A 22360-nucleotide genomic window follows, 5' to 3' on the forward strand; every position below is an offset into this window, starting at 1 on the left:
TTTCCCAAGGACGCTTCGACATGCAGAGCCAGGATTCGAACTTGCAACCCTTTGGTTACTGGATGAGCTGCTCTGCTAACTGACGGTGATCAAGTCTCACACACTGTTGGACAAATGCCCTTCAACAGTTGCTCTTCATTTTCTATAGCACACTGTACTACTGGGCAGCACAGTGCGCAGTGTGATGCTGGAGCTCCCCAACCCCATTGATGTGGGCGGACCTATCCTAGCAGGCTGGGAAAGTGTCTTTCCTCTCAACGCGTCAGAGAGAGACTGCCTCTTTTGGTTGGTCCTGTCACGCCTCTGCCAGTCATTAGTCATTGCTCGTTTTTCGGTGACTTTGCAACCCGAAAATGAAGAATATCTGATGCTTTCGTCCAAGAGAGGCATTCCAATTTTACGCAAGTTTTTTGAGATAGGAAAGGAGCAAGTGGAGAAAGTGTGGTTCCAAGGTGCTGCTCAGTTCAATGACAGAAAGTGAGTCAATCTATTTTTAGATGCATTCAAAACAATATGTTGATGAAAATAACGAGATATTTGATCATTTGTCAGGCCATCAAATCCCCTTACATGTATTATTTACTGTTGGTGCATAGCTTTCCTGGGATTTCATTCCGAACATACTGAGTTGGAAAATGTATGTTTTATATATACCAAATATTACTTCTATTAGTTTTACACAACCTTCACATGCTTTATTGTTCCATGTTGTGACTACTCGCTGTTTTTCGATAAAGATAAGTTGAGTGCAGCTGGACAAAGATAATTGTTTTGCTTTCCTTCTCTGAATTCCACACCACCTTGTCACACACAACGAGGTAAACTGAAAAGAGACGTTTTTCTTCTGAAGTTTGAGGTTATACTTACCGCGAAGGAGAATCTAATTTGCATAAGAGCACAATTCATTTGCGCTGAAACTTCTGTCAAACCAGTTTCTCAAGTGAACACAATTAATATTTTCTCTCGCAGCTTCGTAAAGCTTTTTTCTTGGATGAAAAAAAAAATACTTAGGTCTCCAAGTAGGTACTACCATCATGACTAACATTAAGTCAACTTATTGGAAACCAGAGTACCGAGAGAAAACATACAAACTCCACACAGGAAGGACAGAGCCTAGATTTGAACACTCGACCTCTGAACTGTGAGCCGCATGTACTAACCGGTCGGTCACCGTTCAGTCTGGACCTAACTAAATACATTCCATTCCATTTTCTCGACCGCTTTATCCTCACTTGGGTCGCGGGTGTGCTGGAGCCTATCCCAGCTATCCTCAGGCGAGAGGCGCGGTACATCCTGAACTGGTCGCCAGCCAATTGCAGGGTACATATACTAAACAAACAACCATTCGCACTCACATTCACACCTGCGGGCAATTTAGCGTCTTCAATCGACCTACCACGCATGTTTTGGGGACGTGGGAGGAAACCGGAGTGCCTGGAGAAAACCCACGCAAACACGGGGAGAACATGCAAACTCCACACAGGCGGGGCTGGGATTTGAACCCTGATCCTCAGAGCAGTGAGGCAGATGTGCTAACCAGTCGTGCCGCCAACAATATATATATGTATGTATATATATATATATATATATATAATATATATATATATATATATATATATATATATATATATATATTAATTTATAATACAGTCCCTCAAGATTATATGCAAACAAAATTGTCAATACAACTGAAGTGATTTTATAATCACTTCACTGATTCACAGAGTGTTAAACATATGTTTATGTGTATGAGCCGGGATTCGAACGATGAACCCTTTGGTTACTGGATGAGCTGTTCTGCTAACTGACGCTGATCAAGTCTCACACACTGTTGGACAAATGCCCTTCAACAGTTGCTCTTCATTTTCTATAGCATACTGTACTACTGGGCAGCACAGTGCACAGTGGTTAGCACATCTGCATACAGTCAAGAAGTCCCAGTGTTCGAATCTCAGCTCAGGCGCTCCTGTGTGGAGTTTATCTCCCTGTGCTTTCATCAGTTTCTCATGGTACTACAGTTTATTGAATTGAAGAGTCTCCATTTTTCACCGGTGTGAGTGTGAATGGTTGTCTATATATGATTGAGTGGTGACCAGTCCAGGGTGCACCCTGTCTTTTGCCCAAAGTGAACTCATATAGGCTCCAGTCACTCGTGACCCTGATGAGGACAACCGGTGAAGAAAATGGAAGGACGGATGGATAAACCCTAACAACTGCTGCATTGTACATTACTGAAACAGGCTTGTGTTGTTTACAGGGACATGGCAGCGAACCACGCCAAGCCCAACCTCAGCCAATCTCAGGCAGCAGAGATTGTGAAGAAACACTACAAGCTGACTCCCCTTCAACTCCGTTGTCTCCCCAGCTATGATGACCAGAACTTTTTCATTGCGACTGTCGAAGGTGGCGAGTATTTGCTGAAGATTCTGAACTCGGTGTACACAAAGGACCCCATCCTGATAGAACTGCAGACTTACGCAATGAACTTTCTGCATGAAAATGGACTACCTACTCAAACAACCCTGAAAACAACAATGGGACAGAACATGATCCTGGAAGACATCGGTAGGAGACCAGCCACTGTAGACTGATAGATAGATAGACAGACGGATAGATTAGGGAATTTAAATTGGCACAGCAGTAATATTGTAACATAATCACTTGAATTAATACCGTATTACAACCAACAAAGTACAAACAAATGAAAAGACCAGCACTGAGGAGGGAAATAAATTTAAGCCTAATCTGATTATGTAAATATGAATAGTAATATTTGTAGTTGTACAATTAGTGCAAAGTGGGAAGTATATGATCGATATATACACTACTCACAGCAAGTAAGGGATATTCGTCTTTCAGGTGAAATTTTGCTGCGAAGAGTGAAAATTGACGCCCATCTAAAAAGGTTTGTAATTGCCTATAGATGCCACAAGGTGGTGACAAATATACTAATATTACTTCAATTTACTTTCTTGACAACAAGATGCTGCCATTGCTCAATGTCAAAATTCACAATAGGTACTTGATACATAAATGTACAATACATTTCCTGGTTCAATTATAATTAGTTTTTAAACAGTCCTCTTCATCATGCTGTTCACATATTGACATCATGTGACCAAGACAAACAATTGAACAATAGCTCAACAGTACCTCACGAAACTAGATGTTCTCAGAGGGAAGTGGCCGCTAAGCGTAGAGTGTCACAGGGTGTCATCAGCAGTTTGAAACAGACTGCACAGTGCTTAGGGGGCACTTCCAACAAAGAGGGCAACCGTGCTCAAAAATGAAATCCGCATCATTTTGATGGGTTGCTAAATGTAATTATGATACTGATAAGCAACATATGGTGAGATAGGCACCACATAGTGCAATAAAGAAGGGGTGTGAAAACATACCGTAATTTCACGTGTATAATGTGCACCCCCCCCCCCCCCCAAAAAAATTGTCAAAAGTCAATAATGTGCATAATACATAGGTATAGGAGAAAATGAAGAAGACTTTCACATTTTATGAATGTATGCCGCCATCTACAGGTTACGAAAAAGATATAGCCTTCACTTTCATTCCAATATGGCAGGGGTACATCCATCCATCCATTTTCTGAGCCACCTATCCTCACAAGGGTCGTGGGAGTGTTGGAGCCTATCCCAGCTATCATCAGGCAGGAGGCGGGGTACACCCTGAACTGGTTGCCGGGTACATATACTAAACAAACAACCATTCGCACTCACATTCACACCTGCGGGCAATTTAGCGTCTTCAATTAACGTACCACGCATGTTTTTGGGATGTGGGAGGAAACCGGAGTGGCCTTTTATTGTGGCCAGCCTACGGCAAACCTGTGCAATAATCATGCTGCCTAATCAGCATCTTGATATGCCACACCTGTGAGGTGGGATGGACTATCTCGACAAAGGAGAAATGCTCACTAACACAGATGTAAACAGATTTGTGAACAATATTTGAGGGAAATGGCCTTTTGTGTATGTCGAAAAAGATTTAGATCTTGGAGTCCAGCTCACGAAAAATGGGAGCAAAAACAAGTGTTTCATTTATATTTTTGTTCAGTGTATATTTTCACTGAAACATCAACATTTCTACAGATCCTATTCGATTGTGCATGTGTTGTGCTCCTGTCAGCCTTGTGTTGTATAAATTATGTTAAAATGTGGTTGCCTCCCTTCGTTTTAGTTCACCGTTAAACTCCACGTCAACAGCTGCGGGAAGTAGACTAACAGGACTCGACTCATTGCAAATGACATCCATATGTCAAGTTTCTCCTTTATTTGTACTTAATTTTTCTCCCCTAATATTAATGAAATTGAAAACAGAAGATGCAAGCTGTAATACTAATTGTTGTGTTTGTTACATTTGGCAGATTGTGGCTCTGGTTTACAGAAGCACCTGGTGCGCCTGTTGACCTATTTGCCAGGAATCCCCATTTCTGATGTGTCTTTCTCATCACAGCTACTTTATGAAGTTGGCCAGACAGCAGCCAGAATGGACAACACCCTCAAAGAGGTTCACACAGTCCTACTGTAAAGCATTTGATGTCCTTTGGTGGGTTTCAATAGTTGAAACAGCAAAACTCTACTGCTTTGCACAAAGGCCCCTGTTACGTAGTGATAGCTTCTTCAATCACAACGGAGGCTCAAACGTCTTTTCTGAACGTTACGGTACAAGTTTGTATTTGTGAAACATCAAGAACTCCCCATTTCTTTCTTAGAGTTGAGAATGCGGGCAAAAGGCACCGAGAAGCTCCTGTGTAGCGTGCTGCACAATAAAACACTTCCGGTAAAGACAAAATAAACTCTTAGCACTAACACAGTTTTCTGTACCCTTTCTTGATCATCAGATCCTTTTATAATTAGTATAAAAGGTTCTGATTATCAAGAAAGTGTAAAGTGACAAAGCCAATTAGGAAGCGAACTGAAGCTCGTGCTATTGCCTCACATAAATGGAGGAGCAACTGGTTGTGTTTAGTGTTTGTATAACGCTTATCGCAAGTAATTCACCAATCACCACAGTAAAAAGGATAAGGAGATGTTTGCAACTGCAATGTAGTTACCAGATAACAGTTATCTTAGCTTCTTCTATTTCTTCTACTACTACTATAACTACTGCTCCTACTACTTCTCCTCCTAATTTTCTTCTTTGTATTTTCTGGCAGTCTTGAGCAACTGTGGCGCCATGTTGCCTCTCACAGATCAGTCTTGGTACTTGTTTGACGTAGAATTGTTCTCCTCACGTTTTAAATATTGGTTAAATATTGGTATGTGTGTTCCCCTCATGAAAGACATAGTCTCCCTTTTTTATTTTTATTTTTTACATGCAGACAATTACACAACATCAGTATGGACACATGAATCATTTCATAGCAAGGCACAAAACGGGAAATGGTGCACCATCTAGAAACAGTTAAGATAAGTTTGGGCATCGAAAATTGCATTTTCAAATTTTGGCTAGGGCTAAAATATGTGTGAAAAACATGCATGGTAGGTTGATTGAAGACTCTAAATTGCCCGTAGGTGTGAATGTGAGTGCGAATGGTTGTTTGTTTAAATGTGCCCTGCGATTGCCTGGCGACCAGTTCCCCACCTCTCGCACGAAGATAGCTGGGATAGACTCCAGCACACCTGTGACCCTAGTGAGGGTAAGTGGAAAGGAAAATGTATGTATGTATATGTGTGCGTGTTTATGTGTGTGTGTGGGAATATATACACAGTTGCAGTTGCGCATCCATCCATCTTCGGGCTTGTTAATATCCATCCATACACTGCGTCGCAGTGGGTTGGGACGGGGTTCGCATGTGCGTTTCATGGCATTTGGTTTCATCCATTGAAGGGGAAGGGTGGAAGGTCACCGGTGCCGTGTGGGGTTGCTTTTCATGTCGGGGTGCCGTGTTTCGGTGCGTGCCCTTCGGGTTGGGGGGCTGTGGGCTTGGAGAATGGGGTCAGGTTGGGGCTTGTGCTTATGGACCATTTGGTGTGGTGGGCCAGCCCCGGGTGGCTGCATTGGCGGTGCTGTATTTGACTTATGGCTGGGACATCAATGGGTGGGTGTCGCCTTGATTGTGTTATTTCCGCACGCATTGCCTTTTGGCTCTTGCGTTTGATATTGGTGCTGGTTGTGGGGAGCCCCAGGTTGGGTGTTCATTTTGGTCTGTGCCGCGGGCTGCTGGGAGGGTGTGTGTTTGTGGTTTTGACCCCCCCCCCCCCCTTATTTGGGCCAGGACTGGCACTGGGTATGGTGGGGCATGCGCCTGGTCGGTTGTTGGCAGCTCTTTGCCGATTCCGGTCTGGGTCCCCCCGCCTTCACTGCTCTGCCGGTCCGCCGGTTTTAATGCATCATACACCCGTCTGTGGTGGAGGGGTAGGGCCGGGCTGAGGAGCACACATGGCCTACTCTCTGTCCCGCCATGCTTCTCTCCCGCAGATTTTTTCATGCACTACATACATTCACATATCCTTGGGGAGCTGGTCGGCCTGGGTGGAGGTGACGGGGGCGGGTCAATATTCCCCTGTGACCGTCTCGCCCCACCCCCACCAGTTTCTCCAATTCACACACATTCACAGTACAGGGATAATGGTTACCAGTCTGGGATCTGGTAACCATAATAATATTTTTATATTATAGTTGTAATGTTACTTATGTTCAAATATCAAGACTGTCTCACTATTGTCCTGCTGTGGTTTTCACCCTAAGTTCCGCTGTCCACTTTGTCCCACTGTCTGTCCCCCCCAAAACCCTTTTTTTGTCCGGCTGCATTTTCAATAAACATCAGAATAATTAAAACATTTAAAATAAACAGAGGGAGTGTTTCAAACTCCCCTGTTGCACAGCAAAACTTTGCCAGCACAACCCACGCAGGCACGGGGAGAACATGCAAACTCCACACAGGCCGGGCCGGGATTTGAACCCTGGTCCTCAGAACTGTGAGGCAGATGTGCTAACCATTGTTCCTGTATATTTACAAACATAATATTTCTATTTTTTTTTCTTCCCCCCAGATGGAACATCCTCAACTGTGTGTGCTGCAGAGGGAGGGGTTCATATGGAGTTTGTCAAATATTCCCCTTCTGGAGAAATACATGAAAGTACTCGATGGGGATCCTCTCCTGGAGGTTGTGAAGTCTGTCCTCCAGCATTACAAGACTGCTGTGGTCCCCAAATACTCTAGTTTCCGCGCATGTAAGTGTTGTATTGGCTGATATATGTATTCGTTAACTACAGTATAAGCAAATACTTCATATGTCTTTGGATAGACAAATGAATCATTGTTTTATATGCCATGTGTTTTTGTCTTTCCTCAGGTCTCATTCATGGGGACTTCAATGATCTCAATGTGCTGGTGCAAGCTAATGAAAGTTATGACTACAAGATTTCTGGTATCATTGATTTTGGTGATATGAACTTCGGTTGCTACGTCTATGAGCTCGCCATCACCATCACGTACATGATGCTGGAGCACCCCAACCCCATTGATGTGGGCGGACCTATCCTAGCAGGCTGGGAAAGTGTCTTTCCTCTCAACGCGTCAGAGAGAGACTGCCTCTTTTGGTTGGTCCTGTCACGCCTCTGCCAGTCATTAGTCATTGCTCGTTTTTCGGTGACTTTGCAACCCGAAAATGAAGAATATCTGATGCTTACGTCCAAGAAAGGCATTCCAATTTTACGCAAGCTCTTTGAGATAGGAAAGGAGCAAGTGGAGAAAGTGTGGTTCCAAGGTGCTGCTCAGTTCAATGACAGAAAGTGAGGTAGTCAATCTATTTTTAGATGCATTCAAAACAATATGTTGATGAAAATAACGAGATATTTGATCATTTGTCAGGCCATCAAATCCCCTTCCATGTATTATTTACTGTAGGTGCATAGCTTTACTGGGTTTTCATTCCAAACATACTGAGTTGGAAAATGTATGTTTTATATATACCAAATATTCCTTCTATTAGTTTTACACAACCTTCACATGCTTTATTGTTCCATGTTGTGACTGCTGGCTTTTTTCCGGCCGTTTTGTGCGTCCTGGTTGTTCCCAGCCATGTTGTGACTACTCGCTGTTTTTCGATAAAGATAAGTTGAGTGCAGCTGGACAAAGATCATTGTTTTGCTTTCCTTCTCTGTCTCTCTCACTTCTGTATAACGGAGGGGATTGTTTTGGTTAGACTTCAGTAAGAGGTGACAACTTGTCAGAGTTAATCTGTAAATCTACAGATATTCTCAATTTAGCATGCAAAAGAGACAAAAGAGACGAAACACAACCTGAGCCAGGACTTTTCTCTTGCGGCAAGAGGAGAAGCAGTCGCTATCTCAGCGAGCAGGACTCTTCAAACATTTGCCTCCCCTCTGCCCTTTTTATTAAGCTTGAGTAGGTGGTATCAAATTTTATGACCTTTTCAGGATGTGGTCTCTGAATGGAGGTGTGGGGGTTTATTGCCTTGTGGAATGTGCATTGTAGTACTTTTCCAAACTGTTCTTGTTCCCAGTGAACAAGGGTGCTATCATCTTCATGCAGTTACAGCAACACTGTATTTTTATGAAATAATATATAAAACAATTTCCATAATTTCCCTCCTGTTTATCAAATAAAAATACATTACTCATCATACTGTCACATTTCACAATGATTTTCATGACAATAAACAAAAATTAAGAAGCATATTCCGAACTAATTCAAGTTTTGGACCACAAGAGCCTCTCACTGATTATGAGAGAAGCAGCAGATGACGGGAGCGCTATGCAGGCAAAGGAAAGCCGCGGGTGATTAGCCTTTATACAGAGCTAACTTCGCTACAAAAAGCAGCTAACTAGTGTGTCACGGGCTATATTATTCGCGCGGAAACTGCAATTACCGCATTGAGGAACGCCGAAGAGACCCTGAGCTACGGACTACTGATTGCAATGATATTGAAAGGTTAACCGGACAACTTCAAGCCATTCGCTATCGACGTTACACAAAGCGACAAGACGATGACATTCGTTGAATTCAAAACAAAGTTGAGAAGCTACGAAAGTACGGAAAAATTTAACATCCACTCAAATGATGACAACGTGATGAAGGCAAGTGGCTGGATAAAACAAAGAAGTTAAAAATAACTCTGAAATAACTTGCTATAACTGTATAGAGAGAGGTCACAAAGCACGGGAATGCAGTAGTGAACCACAATGAAAATAACTATAAACAACTGTGCAATTTTTGCAAGAGCTCGACTCATAAAAATGCAAATTGCAGAATAATGAAGAGAGACAATATGAAACAAGCAAGCGATGCTGATGACCACATGATGATGATGATGATGAGTGTCATGGGTGCCACGATATTCAAACATGGCACAAAATTCTTGGTCATTGTAATTGCGAGTATGTGTCAAAGCTTGAGCGTGTGACAAAGGGAATGAAAATTAAGGGTAAGATTGATAAATCTCATCTAAATTGTGAAGTTTGCACAAAGGGGAAGTTTATGCAGAACCGTAATTGGGTTAGACCAGAGGTGTGAAGAAGGGATTTTTGTAGGCTATGACAAAAATAGTCCATCATATTTGGTCTATGTAGCCCTCACTGGCAGTACTCACAAAACCGTTGATCCGTTTGCGTGGAAAAACCAGGTCAATAAGCCCCCAAAAAAACAACTATTCTCTCCCGCCGCATCTCCCGCTCTCCCCACACGACCCACCTCCTTCCCCCAATCCCATTGGACGCACCACCCATTCAATCAATCATTAAAAAAAACAAAAAACCTGAAATGTTCACAGACCCCTTGGAACGCAGGACACCCCAGTATCCATCCACACAAAGAACCAAACAAACTTTTAACTAGTTTTAACAGCAATTCAAACAAATACAGTTCAACACATTTTAGTCAGTACACTACACTCTCCCCCCACAAAAAAAAATAAATGGTCATGCCCTCATGACATATATAACAACTTAACCTTTTATGAACAGGATAAACACTCCCCTCTCAAACCAATCCACTTATAAAAAGTGCTCTTGTACCTCAAAGGTGATGGAGATAAACCATCTGTCTTATCATCAACCTTAGCTAGAGAGACAGTATGAGTACTAACTGCCACATAGCTTGGACTCCCTAACAAGTCATAGGTTAGTCGGGTAGGAACCCTATTCAGTCTTTGAGGCTGTCGTGCCTCGTCGAAACTCTCTGTAATACTGTCTTGTCTCGCAGTCGTTACATCGAATGTCTGTGCTTCAGTGTCCCTTCCAGTATCAACAGTACTTTCAAAAGTCTCATCTTGCACTACGGATCCATCGTCATCTGTTGCCGCAGGTGCCTCAACTGTAACCTCATCCATCTCTTGGTTAATTGGAGGGACAACTTGATCCAAATCCAGGCTGACAGGTTCTGATTGAACAGTTTCCTGAGCTTCCGGTTGTCTTGACTCACATATGGAGTGATAATCATACCACACACCCATTTCATCCTCTTCTGAGTCAGATGCAGACTCAATCTTTTCAACATGATCAAGCGCTGGTACACCAGAAAGATTACAGTTTTCAGCCCTCATTGCTTTGAGTCTTTTGCTGGCTCTCCTTTTGCGTTGAAGTGTATCTTCGTTCTTTTCCACATTCAATTTCACTTCATGTCCAATGGGCAGAATGAGATTTCGGTGCAATACTTTGTTAGAGCCTTGTCCGTTCTCTGGCTTCAACTTGAACACAGGCAAACCAGGGAGTTGACTCTCCACAACATATGGTGTAACTTTCCAACGATCAGCTAGTTTGTGTTTTCCTTGCAGTCCAAGATTTCTGATTAACACCCTGTCACCAGAGATTAATGGACAGAAACGAACTCTCTGATCGTAGCGTTGTTTGTTCCCTTCATTTTTTTTTCTAGCCATGCTCTCGGCGAGCTGGTAGGCAGTCTGCAATTCTCGTTTCATGTTTTTGACGTATTTCAGATAGGACTTGGTGGATGTACCATCACTTGAGACTCCAAATGCCACATCTACTGGCAGTCTAGCCTCTCGACCGAACATGAGAAAATATGGAGAGTGGCCTGTTGACTCATTTAGCGTGCAGTTGTATGCATGCACCAGCTGACTGATGTATTTACTCCCTTTACATTTGTCCTGTGCATCAAGAGTACCGAGCATGTTGAGAAGAGTTCGATTGAAACGCTCAGGTTGCGGGTCACCCTGCAGGTGGTAGGGTGTGGTTCGAGACTTCATTATACCAAGCATACTCAACAGTTCATGAATGAGGCGGCTCTCGAAATCTCTGCCTTGATCCGAGTGTACCCGCTTCGGTAGACCATAGTGGACAAAATATTGTTCCCACAGGACCTTAGCAACTGTTGACGCCTTTTGATCCTTAGTCGCAAAAGCTTGAGCATAACGTGTGTAGTGATCTGTAACTACAAGCACATTACAAATGTTTCTGGAGTCAGGCTCAATTGTCAAGAAATCCATACAGACAAGATCCATCGGCCCCTCACTGGTAAGATGTGACAACTCAGCAGCTCTCTTGGGCAGCGTTTTCCTCTGAATACACCTTGGACAATTTTTACAATACGTCTCAACCTGTGTTTTCATACGAGGCCAGTAAAATCTCTCTCGCACCAACCCATAGGTTTTGTCAAACCCAAGGTGACCTGACTGGTCATGCAAAGACTTCTGTGGGAGTAAGAACTGGTTTGTTGGGAGGCTTACTGATTCGGTACAGTACAGAGTCCTTGACCTTTAACTTTTCCCACTCTTTTAACCACAATGACACATCCGGATGTTTTCATTTGTTAGCCTGGTCCGCAAAGTTCTGCACAACAGCACACCACACTTCTCCAATGCATGGGTCTTCCTGCTGAGAATGTGAGATGTCAGCTAAAGACATTTGGGGCAGTGGCTGAGTGCTTACAGAAGACACACTACAATAAGCTCTGGGTACAGCATGCTTGGATGAGCCCAGGAGATCCACAGCTCTGCAACGGTGAGGATGAGGTGTTCTAATTGACGACATGTGACAGACAGCTTGGACGCTGGTAGGAGACATGGACACTTCCTCTTCACCAGACACATCGCTGTCGCCGTGACAATGCATCTGCATCAATGTTTTGTTTTCCAGAGCGATATTTCAGGCTCAAATCATACATTGATAGCTCCGCTAACCATCTATGTCCTGTTGCGTCCAACTTAGCGGTGGTTAAGACATATGTTAACGGGTTGTTGTCTGTGTGAACCTCGAACTTGACTCCGTAGAGATAATCATGCAGCTTGGTAGTGACAGCCCATTTTAAAGCCAGAAATTCAAGTTTATGCGTGGGATAATTTTTTTCTGACGGAGAGAGGCTCCTACTTACAAATGCAACCGGGCGCAAACCTTCTCCTTGGTCCTGATAGAGGACACCTCCTAAGCCTTCTCTACTTGCATCAACATGCAGAACATAAGCCAGATTTGGGTTTGCGATTGCTAGGACAGGTGATTCTGTAAGACTGACCTTTAATTTCTCAAAAGCTTTCTCACAGTCTTCATTCCACCTTGCCCCAAATGGCTCTGAGGGGTGGTACCACTCTGTTGTCTTCATGTCTGTTTTTGAGTTCTCTTTCTCTATGTTGTTCTTTTCCATTTTAGTCTTTCCTCCTGGCCTTCCAGTCACAATGCAGCCCTGCAGTAGCTGATTGAGCGGATAACAGACTCTGGAAAAATCTTTCACAAACCGTCGGTAGTATCCGCAAAACCCAAGAAAAGAACGGAGAGCAGTGTTGTTCTCTGGGCGTGGCCACGACTTCACAGCTTCGATCTTTGAAGGATCAGTAGCAATGCCATTGCTAGAAACGACATGCCCAAGATAGGTTACAGAGGGACAGCAGAACTGACATTTATCCAAAGATAATTTAAGTCCCTCTTCCTTTAATCTGTCAAGCACTTTAAGAAGGCGCTGCTCATGTTCCTCCATTGTTCTCCCGAAAACAATGACATCATCAATGTACACTAACACTTCCAGCAGATTGATATCACCAACAGTCCTTTCCATGATACGCTGAAACGTGGCTGGTGCTCCGCAGATGCCTTGTGGCATTCTCTCAAATTGATAAAATCCTGCCGGACAGGTAAATGCAGTTTTTTCTTTGTCAGCATCACATAAAGGGATCTGATAGTAGCCACTTCGGAGATCAAGCATGCTGAACCATTTGCTACCACTCAGGCATGTCAGGGCATCCTCCACACGTGGGACTGTATACTGGTCAGGAATTGTTCTCCTATTTAATGTCCTGTAATCCACGCACATACGTATGGTCCCATTTTTCTTGCGGACCACAACGATAGGTGACACATAGGGGCTTCTAGACTCTGAAATTATTCCAGCTTCTTTCAAATCATTTAAATGTTTTCTCACATCCTCCAAATCCTTTGGAGGTAATCGTTCTCTGAATGGTTTGTCCTCCGTCACTCGAATGCTGTGTTGTGTGCTCTTTGCACAACCAACGTCAAACTCACTACAGGAGAAAACCTATTTCCTTTCCATCATTCTCTGACACAGCTCCTTCCACTCAGGAGGCACAGGAGAATCTGTGAAGTTGAAAGACGAGGGGCATAGTTGAGATGTGGACGGCTTAGATGACTTCTTTTCAGGGACTGCATTTATGACATCCACCCTGTGCAAATGAGCAATTTGCATACCACGTTTCAATGTCACAGAATGATTTGATACATTTCTCAAAGTTACTGTGATACGACGACAATGAACAGCGCTTGCTTTATCAACAACAGGCATCACTAACAGTTCTTCAGGGAAGTAACCCTCCTCTGGACGTTCTACAAGAACAGCCTGACCAGAAACCCCCCCCCCCCCCGCAAATTTTGGCACGCCAACCACTTTTGCAACGCCACCAGGAGACAGCACTAAGGGCTTCTCTTGAGTGAACCAGACTGTTCCTCTTTTTAGATCAGCTGTATCATCTGGGGTGCTCCGAAACCTCTCATAAGCCTCTTTTATTGCTGGGTGAACAGACATGTTATGTAAGAAATTATCTCCGTTTTGTGTCTTGCAGGACTGAAATAAGCTCCGAACTATGGAGGTGTTTGTGCCAACCACAATAGAAATCTCACCTTTCATGACTGGGTCTGGACACACAAGCACAAGTGTTTCTATGGTCTTAGCTACACCCACTACATCTCCAGCAAACTCAAGTTTCAAACACATATAACCATCATATGGATATTGGTCTGCACTGAGGCCCCAAATTTCCAAGCACTCAATAGGGGTCAAGGGCAGGTGTTTCAGATACTTGTCATAAAAGGAGCGGTACAGCAGGGTAACTTGGGACCCACTATCAAGCAAAGCTTTGGCGTAGATGCCCTCAACTTGTACAGGAACAACAGAACTAGGTTCAATTAAACCATCTGGCAAATCAGCCTTGCTTTCTTTTAGCGTATCACACTTTGTGGAACGTGTTCTCTCCAGAGCATCAGGCCGTTCCTTTATTGAGCTCCTGGGAAGTTTCCCATCAGCTGTTTTGTTTTCAGGAGATGCTTATTCACTTTTCGGAGATTCTCTGGGTTTTCACACTCCCGCTGAAAGTGACCACCTTCACCACATTTGTAGCAAAAAACATCTGCACCATATTGAAATCTGGGAGTTCTCTCTTTCCCACTTACATATTTTACAGCAGCTTTTTGAGTGTGGTTCTGGATTGCATGCTGTGGTGGACTTTCTGATGTGGCGATAGAGACAGATAGCAGACGTGCAATATCACTTTTAAGCCACTGAAGTTCCTTCTTCAGACTCTCTATGGCATGGTCGGTCTCCACTCCAACAGCTACTGATGCTGCAGACTCTGGTTGTTTTGACACCACTGACGCCGTAGCACAACCTGCACACTTAACCGCAGATGAAGAAACAACATTCTTCACTTTTTCTCTTTCAAGAACCATCCCCTCTTCTTCTCTTACCTCACGAAGGAGCTCTGTGAAGCTTGGAGCGGGCTTTAGCTTGTAAGTCATCCTTATACGAAGTGCAGCAAGATCATGAGTGAGAGCACCTCTAGCAATTTGCTCGATGCGTGTCCTGTTCATGTCAGTGACGTCGATCCCACCTTTCCGATGAACAGCGTGCAGCAGTTTGTCTAACCTGAGTAAGTATCCTGACAACTTCTCAGTTTCTTGCTGGAATGTGTTACGGAACTTTACCATGAGATCAGCTGCACTATCTGTGGTCCCAAAAGTTTCTAGGGCCTTAAGATACTCATTGGCAGTGGCACTGGGGTTAGTGGCTCTTAAACCCCAGACAATATCTGCTGCAGGCCCTTTGAGACTTTCAGCGATTCTCTGTTTCTTGACAACATCAGAACATTGCCACTCATCCAGCAGGTGGGTGGTCTGTTCCGCCCAAGAGTCAGACTCCTCTTCTCCAGGTAGCGTTGGCTTTATGCCCGAGAAGGAGTGACGTTTACGATAGCCTTGTCCGTCCATAGGCGGGGCTTGACATTTTTTCACAAGCAAAGAGATGGCATTGACAAGCTCTGTGTTCAAGTCAGGAACAGCGGGTGGGGCAGGCGTGGTCTTAAGCAAACCTGTCACATCATCTAAAGTCTTTCCTTCACTGGCTAAGAATGATACTAGCTTGGATTGGAAACCTCTTTTGTCACTAGTCACATGGAAAGTCTGAAAATCAGGGACACTTACTACCCACAATTCTAACGGGTCCCCAGCAAGCAACTGTTCAGGTAAGTCAGTTTTAGTCATGTCATCTGTGGTCTCAACTAATATGGACTGATTGTTGTTTCTGCGTGTTAGACACCGTCCTCTGATTTTAGTGCGACCAAAAATTTTAGCTTCATCAAGTACCTTATAAATGTTCTCATCAGTAACATCAAGAGAAACCCCACTAAGCACAATAGAATTCTTAACATCAATACCTTTGTCGTCACACCATTTGATTATTTGTTCGGACTCCATGTTTTGTTTTGAGTTTTTTTTTTCCCAAAACCAGTCACACAAAACACACTCAGTATTGTGATTACAGTGCTATTACAACCCCGGTCAACATTAACCAAATTTCTTCTTTTTTTTTTTTTCTCTTTGCGCAGAAATACACTAGTGAACAATAACAATCCCGGACGAGCCCTCACTGGCAGTACTCACAAAATCGTTGAACCCTCAGTTCACTGGGGAAAAGAAACCGAAACCGATTGGAGTAGGAACGTGCCCTAAAAACGCTTCAGTAGGCACAGCGACTGGATCCCGTAGCGTCGAAGCGGCAGCCCGGTGGCGTTGAGCAGACAGGACCCGTGGCGTTGAGCAGGCAGGACCCGTGGCGTTGAAAGAGTAAATCCGTTCGCGTTGAAACAGTAAATCCGTTTGCGTAGAAAAACCAGGTCAAGAAGCCCCCAAAAAAACAACTATTCTCTCCCGCCACATCTCCCGCTCTCCCCACACGACCCACCTCCTTCCCCCAATCCCATTGGACGCACCACCCATTCAATCAATAATTAAAAAAAAAAAAACTGAAATGTTCACAGACCCCTCGGAACGCAGGACACCCCAGTATCCATCCACACAAAGAACCAAACAAACTTTTAACTAGTTTTCACAACAGCAATTCAAACAAATACAGTTCAACACATTTTAGTCAGTACATTACATCTACTATCCAGACACAGGAAAAGTCCTTAAACACAGACTGTTGAAGTTTGCTGCAAAAAGTGCGATTGCACAGCAAACGCAAACAGATCCGCAAATAAGTGATCCATGTGAGGGAAGGTTTAGAAGCTCTATGCCAAAAGCCAAAGTGGTTGATCAAAGTCTAGCACAGACACGGGAACCCCATGTTGAACATTCCCAAAGTGATAAAGAATCCCAAACAGGACAGGAAGAAATTACCTCACATTATCCTACTGGAGAGAGAAAGAGACCTCAGTACCTAGGGACTATGAATGTGAAATAGAATGTGATGACTTGATATCCAAAAATGTAGATTTCTGGTACAGGATGGTGTGTAATGTACCACTAACCTACAGTGTAGCCGTGCAGTCGCCAAAGTCAAACATAGGAGGAAATGGACTCCCTTCAGGAAAATAACACATTCACATTGACCACACTGCCAGAGGGTAAACATGCAGTGGGGGGCAGCTGGGTTTACACAATCAAAGAAAAACCAGATGAGACTGAAACATATATGGCTAGATAGGTGCAAAAGGATACAATCAGGTGGAAGGAATAGATTACAAGGAGACATTTTCTCCAACTGTAAACATGATATCTGTACGTACTTTGATGCAACTGGCAGCTCAATATGACATGACATTACATCAGATGGATGTGAAAACAGCCTATTTTCATGCTCCTATCGATTGTGAGATGTATAGAGAGCAACGCGAAGGATTTGAAACCAAATGCGACAAAGGTGGGAGAATAGTTTGGAAACTGAACAAGTCATTATATGGATTGAAACAATCCGGAAGAAATTGGAATAGGATGTTACACGACTACCTCATTGAAAATGACTTTGTGCAGAATTCAGCAGATCACTGTGTCTATAACAAACAGACAAGCAATGAATGGATAATTCTAATAATTTGGGTCGATGATCTAATTATTGCATCAACTGATGAGGATGCTCTTAACAAGGTAAAGGCAATGCTGAAAGCAAAATTGAAGACGAAAGATCTTGGGAAACTCAAAACATTTTCTTGGTATTGACTTTCCACAGAACAATGGGATCACAATGTACCAAACAAGGTGTATCACAAAAATACTGGAAAAATTCGGTATGTCTGATTGCAAGGCAAGGGTGACACTGTGTGAGCAAAAACAAAACATTGACAATGACAGTGCACCTATTAATCCGAGAAAATATTGTGAAGTGGTCGGCAGTTTGATATATGTGATGACATGTACAAGACCTGACCTAAGTTGGATTGTCAGTAAACTGTCACAATACCTTAAAGAACCAACAGAACAACAATGGATAACGACTAAACATTTTCTAAGATACTTGAAGGGAACAATGAATCAAATATTGTGTTACAAGAAAAGAGATAATAATCTTGAGTTTGTAGCATATTGTGTTGCTGACTGGGCATCAGATCGAGACGACAGACGAAGAACAACAGGGTACTGCTTTAGTTTAACGAAAGATGGGCCTGTTATCATCGTCAGTCTGATTCTTACAACAACAATTTCCCATTTTCTGGTAACTATGACAATACTTGCAGCAAATCTCTCAACGGAGCAAGCTCAACCTTATCACAGGTTTCACTCGTTATAGATTCCAACTTTTGACTTCCAAAATATCAACCACTTGTCACCATTCACTTACTTCAACTGATCAGACAGCTTTGAGTGAACACCGTTCGGTTTCCAGCTGTCCCGCTGCTTCTGCGTTTGGTGACTTGTTGCAGGCACTCACACAATCACTCAACCTCACACACAATATTGTACGTACCTAACACGGGACTTTAACCCTGTTTTTGTATTGAGTGCAAGACTAAAACTCCACTCTTCTAGGCAGGGACTGCAACCCTCCTTTGTTCTAGGCGCCTGAAGAATACAACTGCACTCACGGCTTGCGTTGTCTCGCTGTCGCGATGGGCGCTGTTAGTTCTGGATGCCGTCAATCCACGACCCTGGGGAGGAAGCTGACGCAACCGGCCACGGAAAGTGGACTTCTTTTGCAGATTTCGTCTGGCTGTGCACAGTCTTCAGTCGCCGTCAGCGACGCCCCCACGATCGCAGATATATTGGCATCCGGCTCGAATCGCCAAATTAGATGTCAGAGTTCATCTGTAAATCTACAGATATTCTCAATTTAGCATGCAATTTAGCAAGAGACAAAAGAGACAAAACACAACCTGAGCCAGGACTTTTCTCTTGCGGCAAGAGGAGAAGCAGTCGCTCTCTCAGCGAGCAGGACTCTTCGAACATTTGCCTCCCCTCTGCCCTTTTTATTTAGCTTGAGTAGGTGGTATCACATTTTATGACCTTTTTTAGGACGTGGTCTCTGAATGGAGGTGTGGGGGTTTATTGCCTTGTGGAATGTGCATTGTCGTACTTTTCCAAAATGCTCTTGTTCCCAGTGAACAAGGGTGCTATCATCTTAATGCAGTTACAGCAACACTGTATTTTTATGAAATAATATATACATTTTTCCATCACAACTCATAAGACTTGTACCTTTTCCTCTTTGCAAAGACTTTTCTTTTTTTCCTTGTAATAAAAACCCACAAAGACAAGATTGCTTCCTTACTCATTCTGTCAGAAAAAGATGTGCCAAAACAATACAAAACCTAAAATAAGTTTAGGTCCAATGCAATAGTTTTTCATCTGGGGGAAAAACAAAACAAAAAAACCCAGTATGCTCATGAATATTTTGAAAGTGCAATTGTTTGAAACCAGGTTACTGTACAGTATATAGCGATGCCTCTTGAAATGGAGTATACGGTAGTTAAAATAAACAATGCAAAGCATTAATAATCTGTTCTGTTATGAGCTCTGGTGCTGGTTTTAATAATATCAGTATTTCTCATGTTTATTAAAAATATCAGTATGTAATGGTCAGTCCAGTTATGATTTATAAATGCTCTTTATGTAAAATCATTGATTTTATGTGATTACTAATGTCAGTAACTTTGATACTTTTGTACTGAATCATCCCCCCCCCCCAGAAAAACATGGAAAATAGCCAACTTTGAATAGTAATCCATTTCAACACTTAGGAAATTGTATGTGTGAATGAAACCTCAAGGGTATGTGTGACGTGGTCAACATTAAATTAATGGGAATACATTGCGACACAAAAAGATACATTTTTGAAGATTATCTTTGAGTCTGGAAGGCACAGTTCTGGGTTAAAAATTGCTTTTGTAGGCATGGTTGGAGGGAATGACTTTTTTATGCAGTGGTTATGCAAAGACTGACCGAATTTTGAATTTAAAATTCAGCAATGACCTGGGTTCAACACTAGATGGAGACATCATTCCATGTACCTTACAATGAACTTTGAGCCGCAATGGTTTCCTTACCTTTGAATCTTTCAAATGTCTGCTTAAACTTGTACACCTTTCATTGATGACGACTGTACAGTAGTATATTCATTTAAGGGAGAGCAATAATCGTTAAGTTTGTTGGAGGAAAAAAAGTTTGGACCATCAAGAACAAAGTGAACACATTGTGAGTGAAACCTTGATAGTACTCTGAGCTTGATCGCATCAGTTCTTAGAACATGAACAAATGCAGATGTGCTTATTGAATATGAATTTTTCTCTTACATTCAAGTGCTATTGTGCTAGGAAGGCCCAATAGTTTTACATCCCATCACATAGCACAATCTATATGAGTTTTTCAGTGTTCCAACTCAATGTCTCCGTCTGCCCTCTGCCCCTGTTGCAACGTTCCATATACTGTATAGATACAGTACTTTAGTCATCATTCATTTTAGTGCTATTTATTGTATAATTCACTGTAGTTCCCTGGAATACAAACACTGAGTTTTCATTTGACTCTCACTACTGCCTTGATGCCTGCGTGAGGCGTCTTCTCCGCCTTGTCTGCCGCTTCTCACATGCCTTGTCTCTTTTCCCCCTCATCTTTGGAATCCATGATCCATTTACAGTATGATGGCTGCAATACAAATGGCAACTCGGAGGACTTTAATATACCAACCTCACTTCAAAGTGCCATTAATCCTCTTGGCATTTGGAAAAGAGATCTTTCCTTCATACTGCATCTCTTTTGAATACTGCAGAAGATTCTAATTAGCACCTAAAAAGCAAAACAAAAAACGCATTTCGCCGTAAGTGGGTTATTTAGAATGAGTTCATTTCCTTTGTATTGTGCACCAAGTTTGTACATTTGCATTTGCTTACTATTAAAACGCAACATGATGGAGTGGAAAACAATTGCAAAAAAATAAATAAAAATAAAATTAAAATAAAAAACTGACCTTCGAGCACGTAGTCAAAATCTTAATGTTCAGTCACAGCATTTGGATTAGGTTATTTTGGTGACAAATGTTGATTTCCGATGGTCAGGAGGAAGAAAACTAAGTTTTGCAATACATAAAAACACAACTCAAAGCAGCAGCCTCTCCACAGCTTCGAGCCACTGGCAGGTAAAAACAAAAAGAATGCTCTTCACAATTGGGAGGCAAGCTAAGGAAGGCCTCCAGTAAGCCGGCCCCTCCAGTCTTATCAGTTTGTTTTCAGTGTGACTTCCCGTGTCCCGTACTTCAGTCAAGGACTTTTCTCCTTTAGACCTGGAAAAGTCTCAAAGTTGGCCAGCACAGAATAATAAATGAATTGAATGACTGTCAAACATTGCCACAGTTTGCTTTCCCGTGGCCTGTGCACTGAGCCGGTGGAAAACACATCAGTTTTGTAGATGTCTTACAGAAGGGATGCGCATACCATAGAGAGGTATAGATAATTGATTGGTCAGAGGTGGACATAGACTGTGGAATTTTGTGGAAAATTTTAATGAAGTAATGCGAACGTGAGTTGTGTCGTTTCATTTCAGGCTAAAGGTGAATGAACAATACACAAGGTTTTTTTTTTTTTTTTTTTTTTTTTTAATACCAATAAAACGCCAAACTAATATTTTTCGATTTCAACATAAAATAGAACTGCTGGTTATACAGGAAGGAAGAAAAATAACAGCTAATTGCCAACGGCATCCAGACGAGTACCGTGCAATTTTGATGGACTTCTCCAGACTTTTCCTCCGGTTCACGACAGACGGAATGGCATTATGATCCCAATCCACCAACACACACAAAAAATGTATGGCTTGAAGTCATAGTATAAAAACAATTGGTATCTGATACTTGACAGTATAGTTTCACACATCCCCTCATACCCAGCTGCCATAAGTAGTGGTTACCATCCATCCAGCTAGCTTTTATTTGTAGTTAATTTATACATTTTGAACAAAAATACTGTGAATAATTCTGTTTACATTTACAAGATTTCTTAGGAGGATTTATTGATAAAAAGAGCCATTATATTTGGCTATATATTTTTATGTCTAAAAAAGAAAGTAACATTTTTATGCACCCCCTCACATCCCTCAACCAAAATAAGTGGATACATAAATGATTTGTTGTACACTTCATACTTTTTGAACAATAATAGTACAGTATATCAGATTCTGTTTGGATTTGTAAGAGTTCTAAGGATTTACCAGTGAAAGAGGCAAAATATAAAACTCCCTGGTCCAAAAGAGCTTATATTAGCATACCTTTCCACAATTTAAAACATTTCCCAGCTGCCTTAATAACACGTCTGTGACACACTTTTGTCAAAATACTCAGAGGATCAAGAATTACAGTGTCCTTGGCATCCAATTATATGGGCCTTGCTGAAATTAGCCTGCTTTGAGGGCTAATTTTTACCTTTTTGTTAGAAGCGAA

General features: G+C 42.4%; 1 protein-coding gene across 1 annotated transcript; it reads left to right on the forward strand.

The window, feature by feature from the left end:
- Nucleotides 1-246: 246 nt before the first annotated feature.
- Nucleotides 247-7759, forward strand: LOC133406585 (hydroxylysine kinase-like). The gene is made up of 5 exons (XM_061684283.1): nt 247-477; nt 2258-2565; nt 4382-4524; nt 7014-7194; nt 7317-7759. Exons 1-5 carry the CDS (start codon nt 368-370, stop codon nt 7757-7759), a joined length of 1185 nt encoding a protein of 394 aa, XP_061540267.1. The 5' UTR covers nt 247-367.
- The last annotated feature ends 14601 nt before the right edge of the window (nt 7760-22360 follow it).

Source organism: Phycodurus eques, chromosome 8, assembly GCF_024500275.1.
Source record: "Phycodurus eques isolate BA_2022a chromosome 8, UOR_Pequ_1.1, whole genome shotgun sequence".
Taxonomy (NCBI): domain Eukaryota; kingdom Metazoa; phylum Chordata; class Actinopteri; order Syngnathiformes; family Syngnathidae; genus Phycodurus; species Phycodurus eques.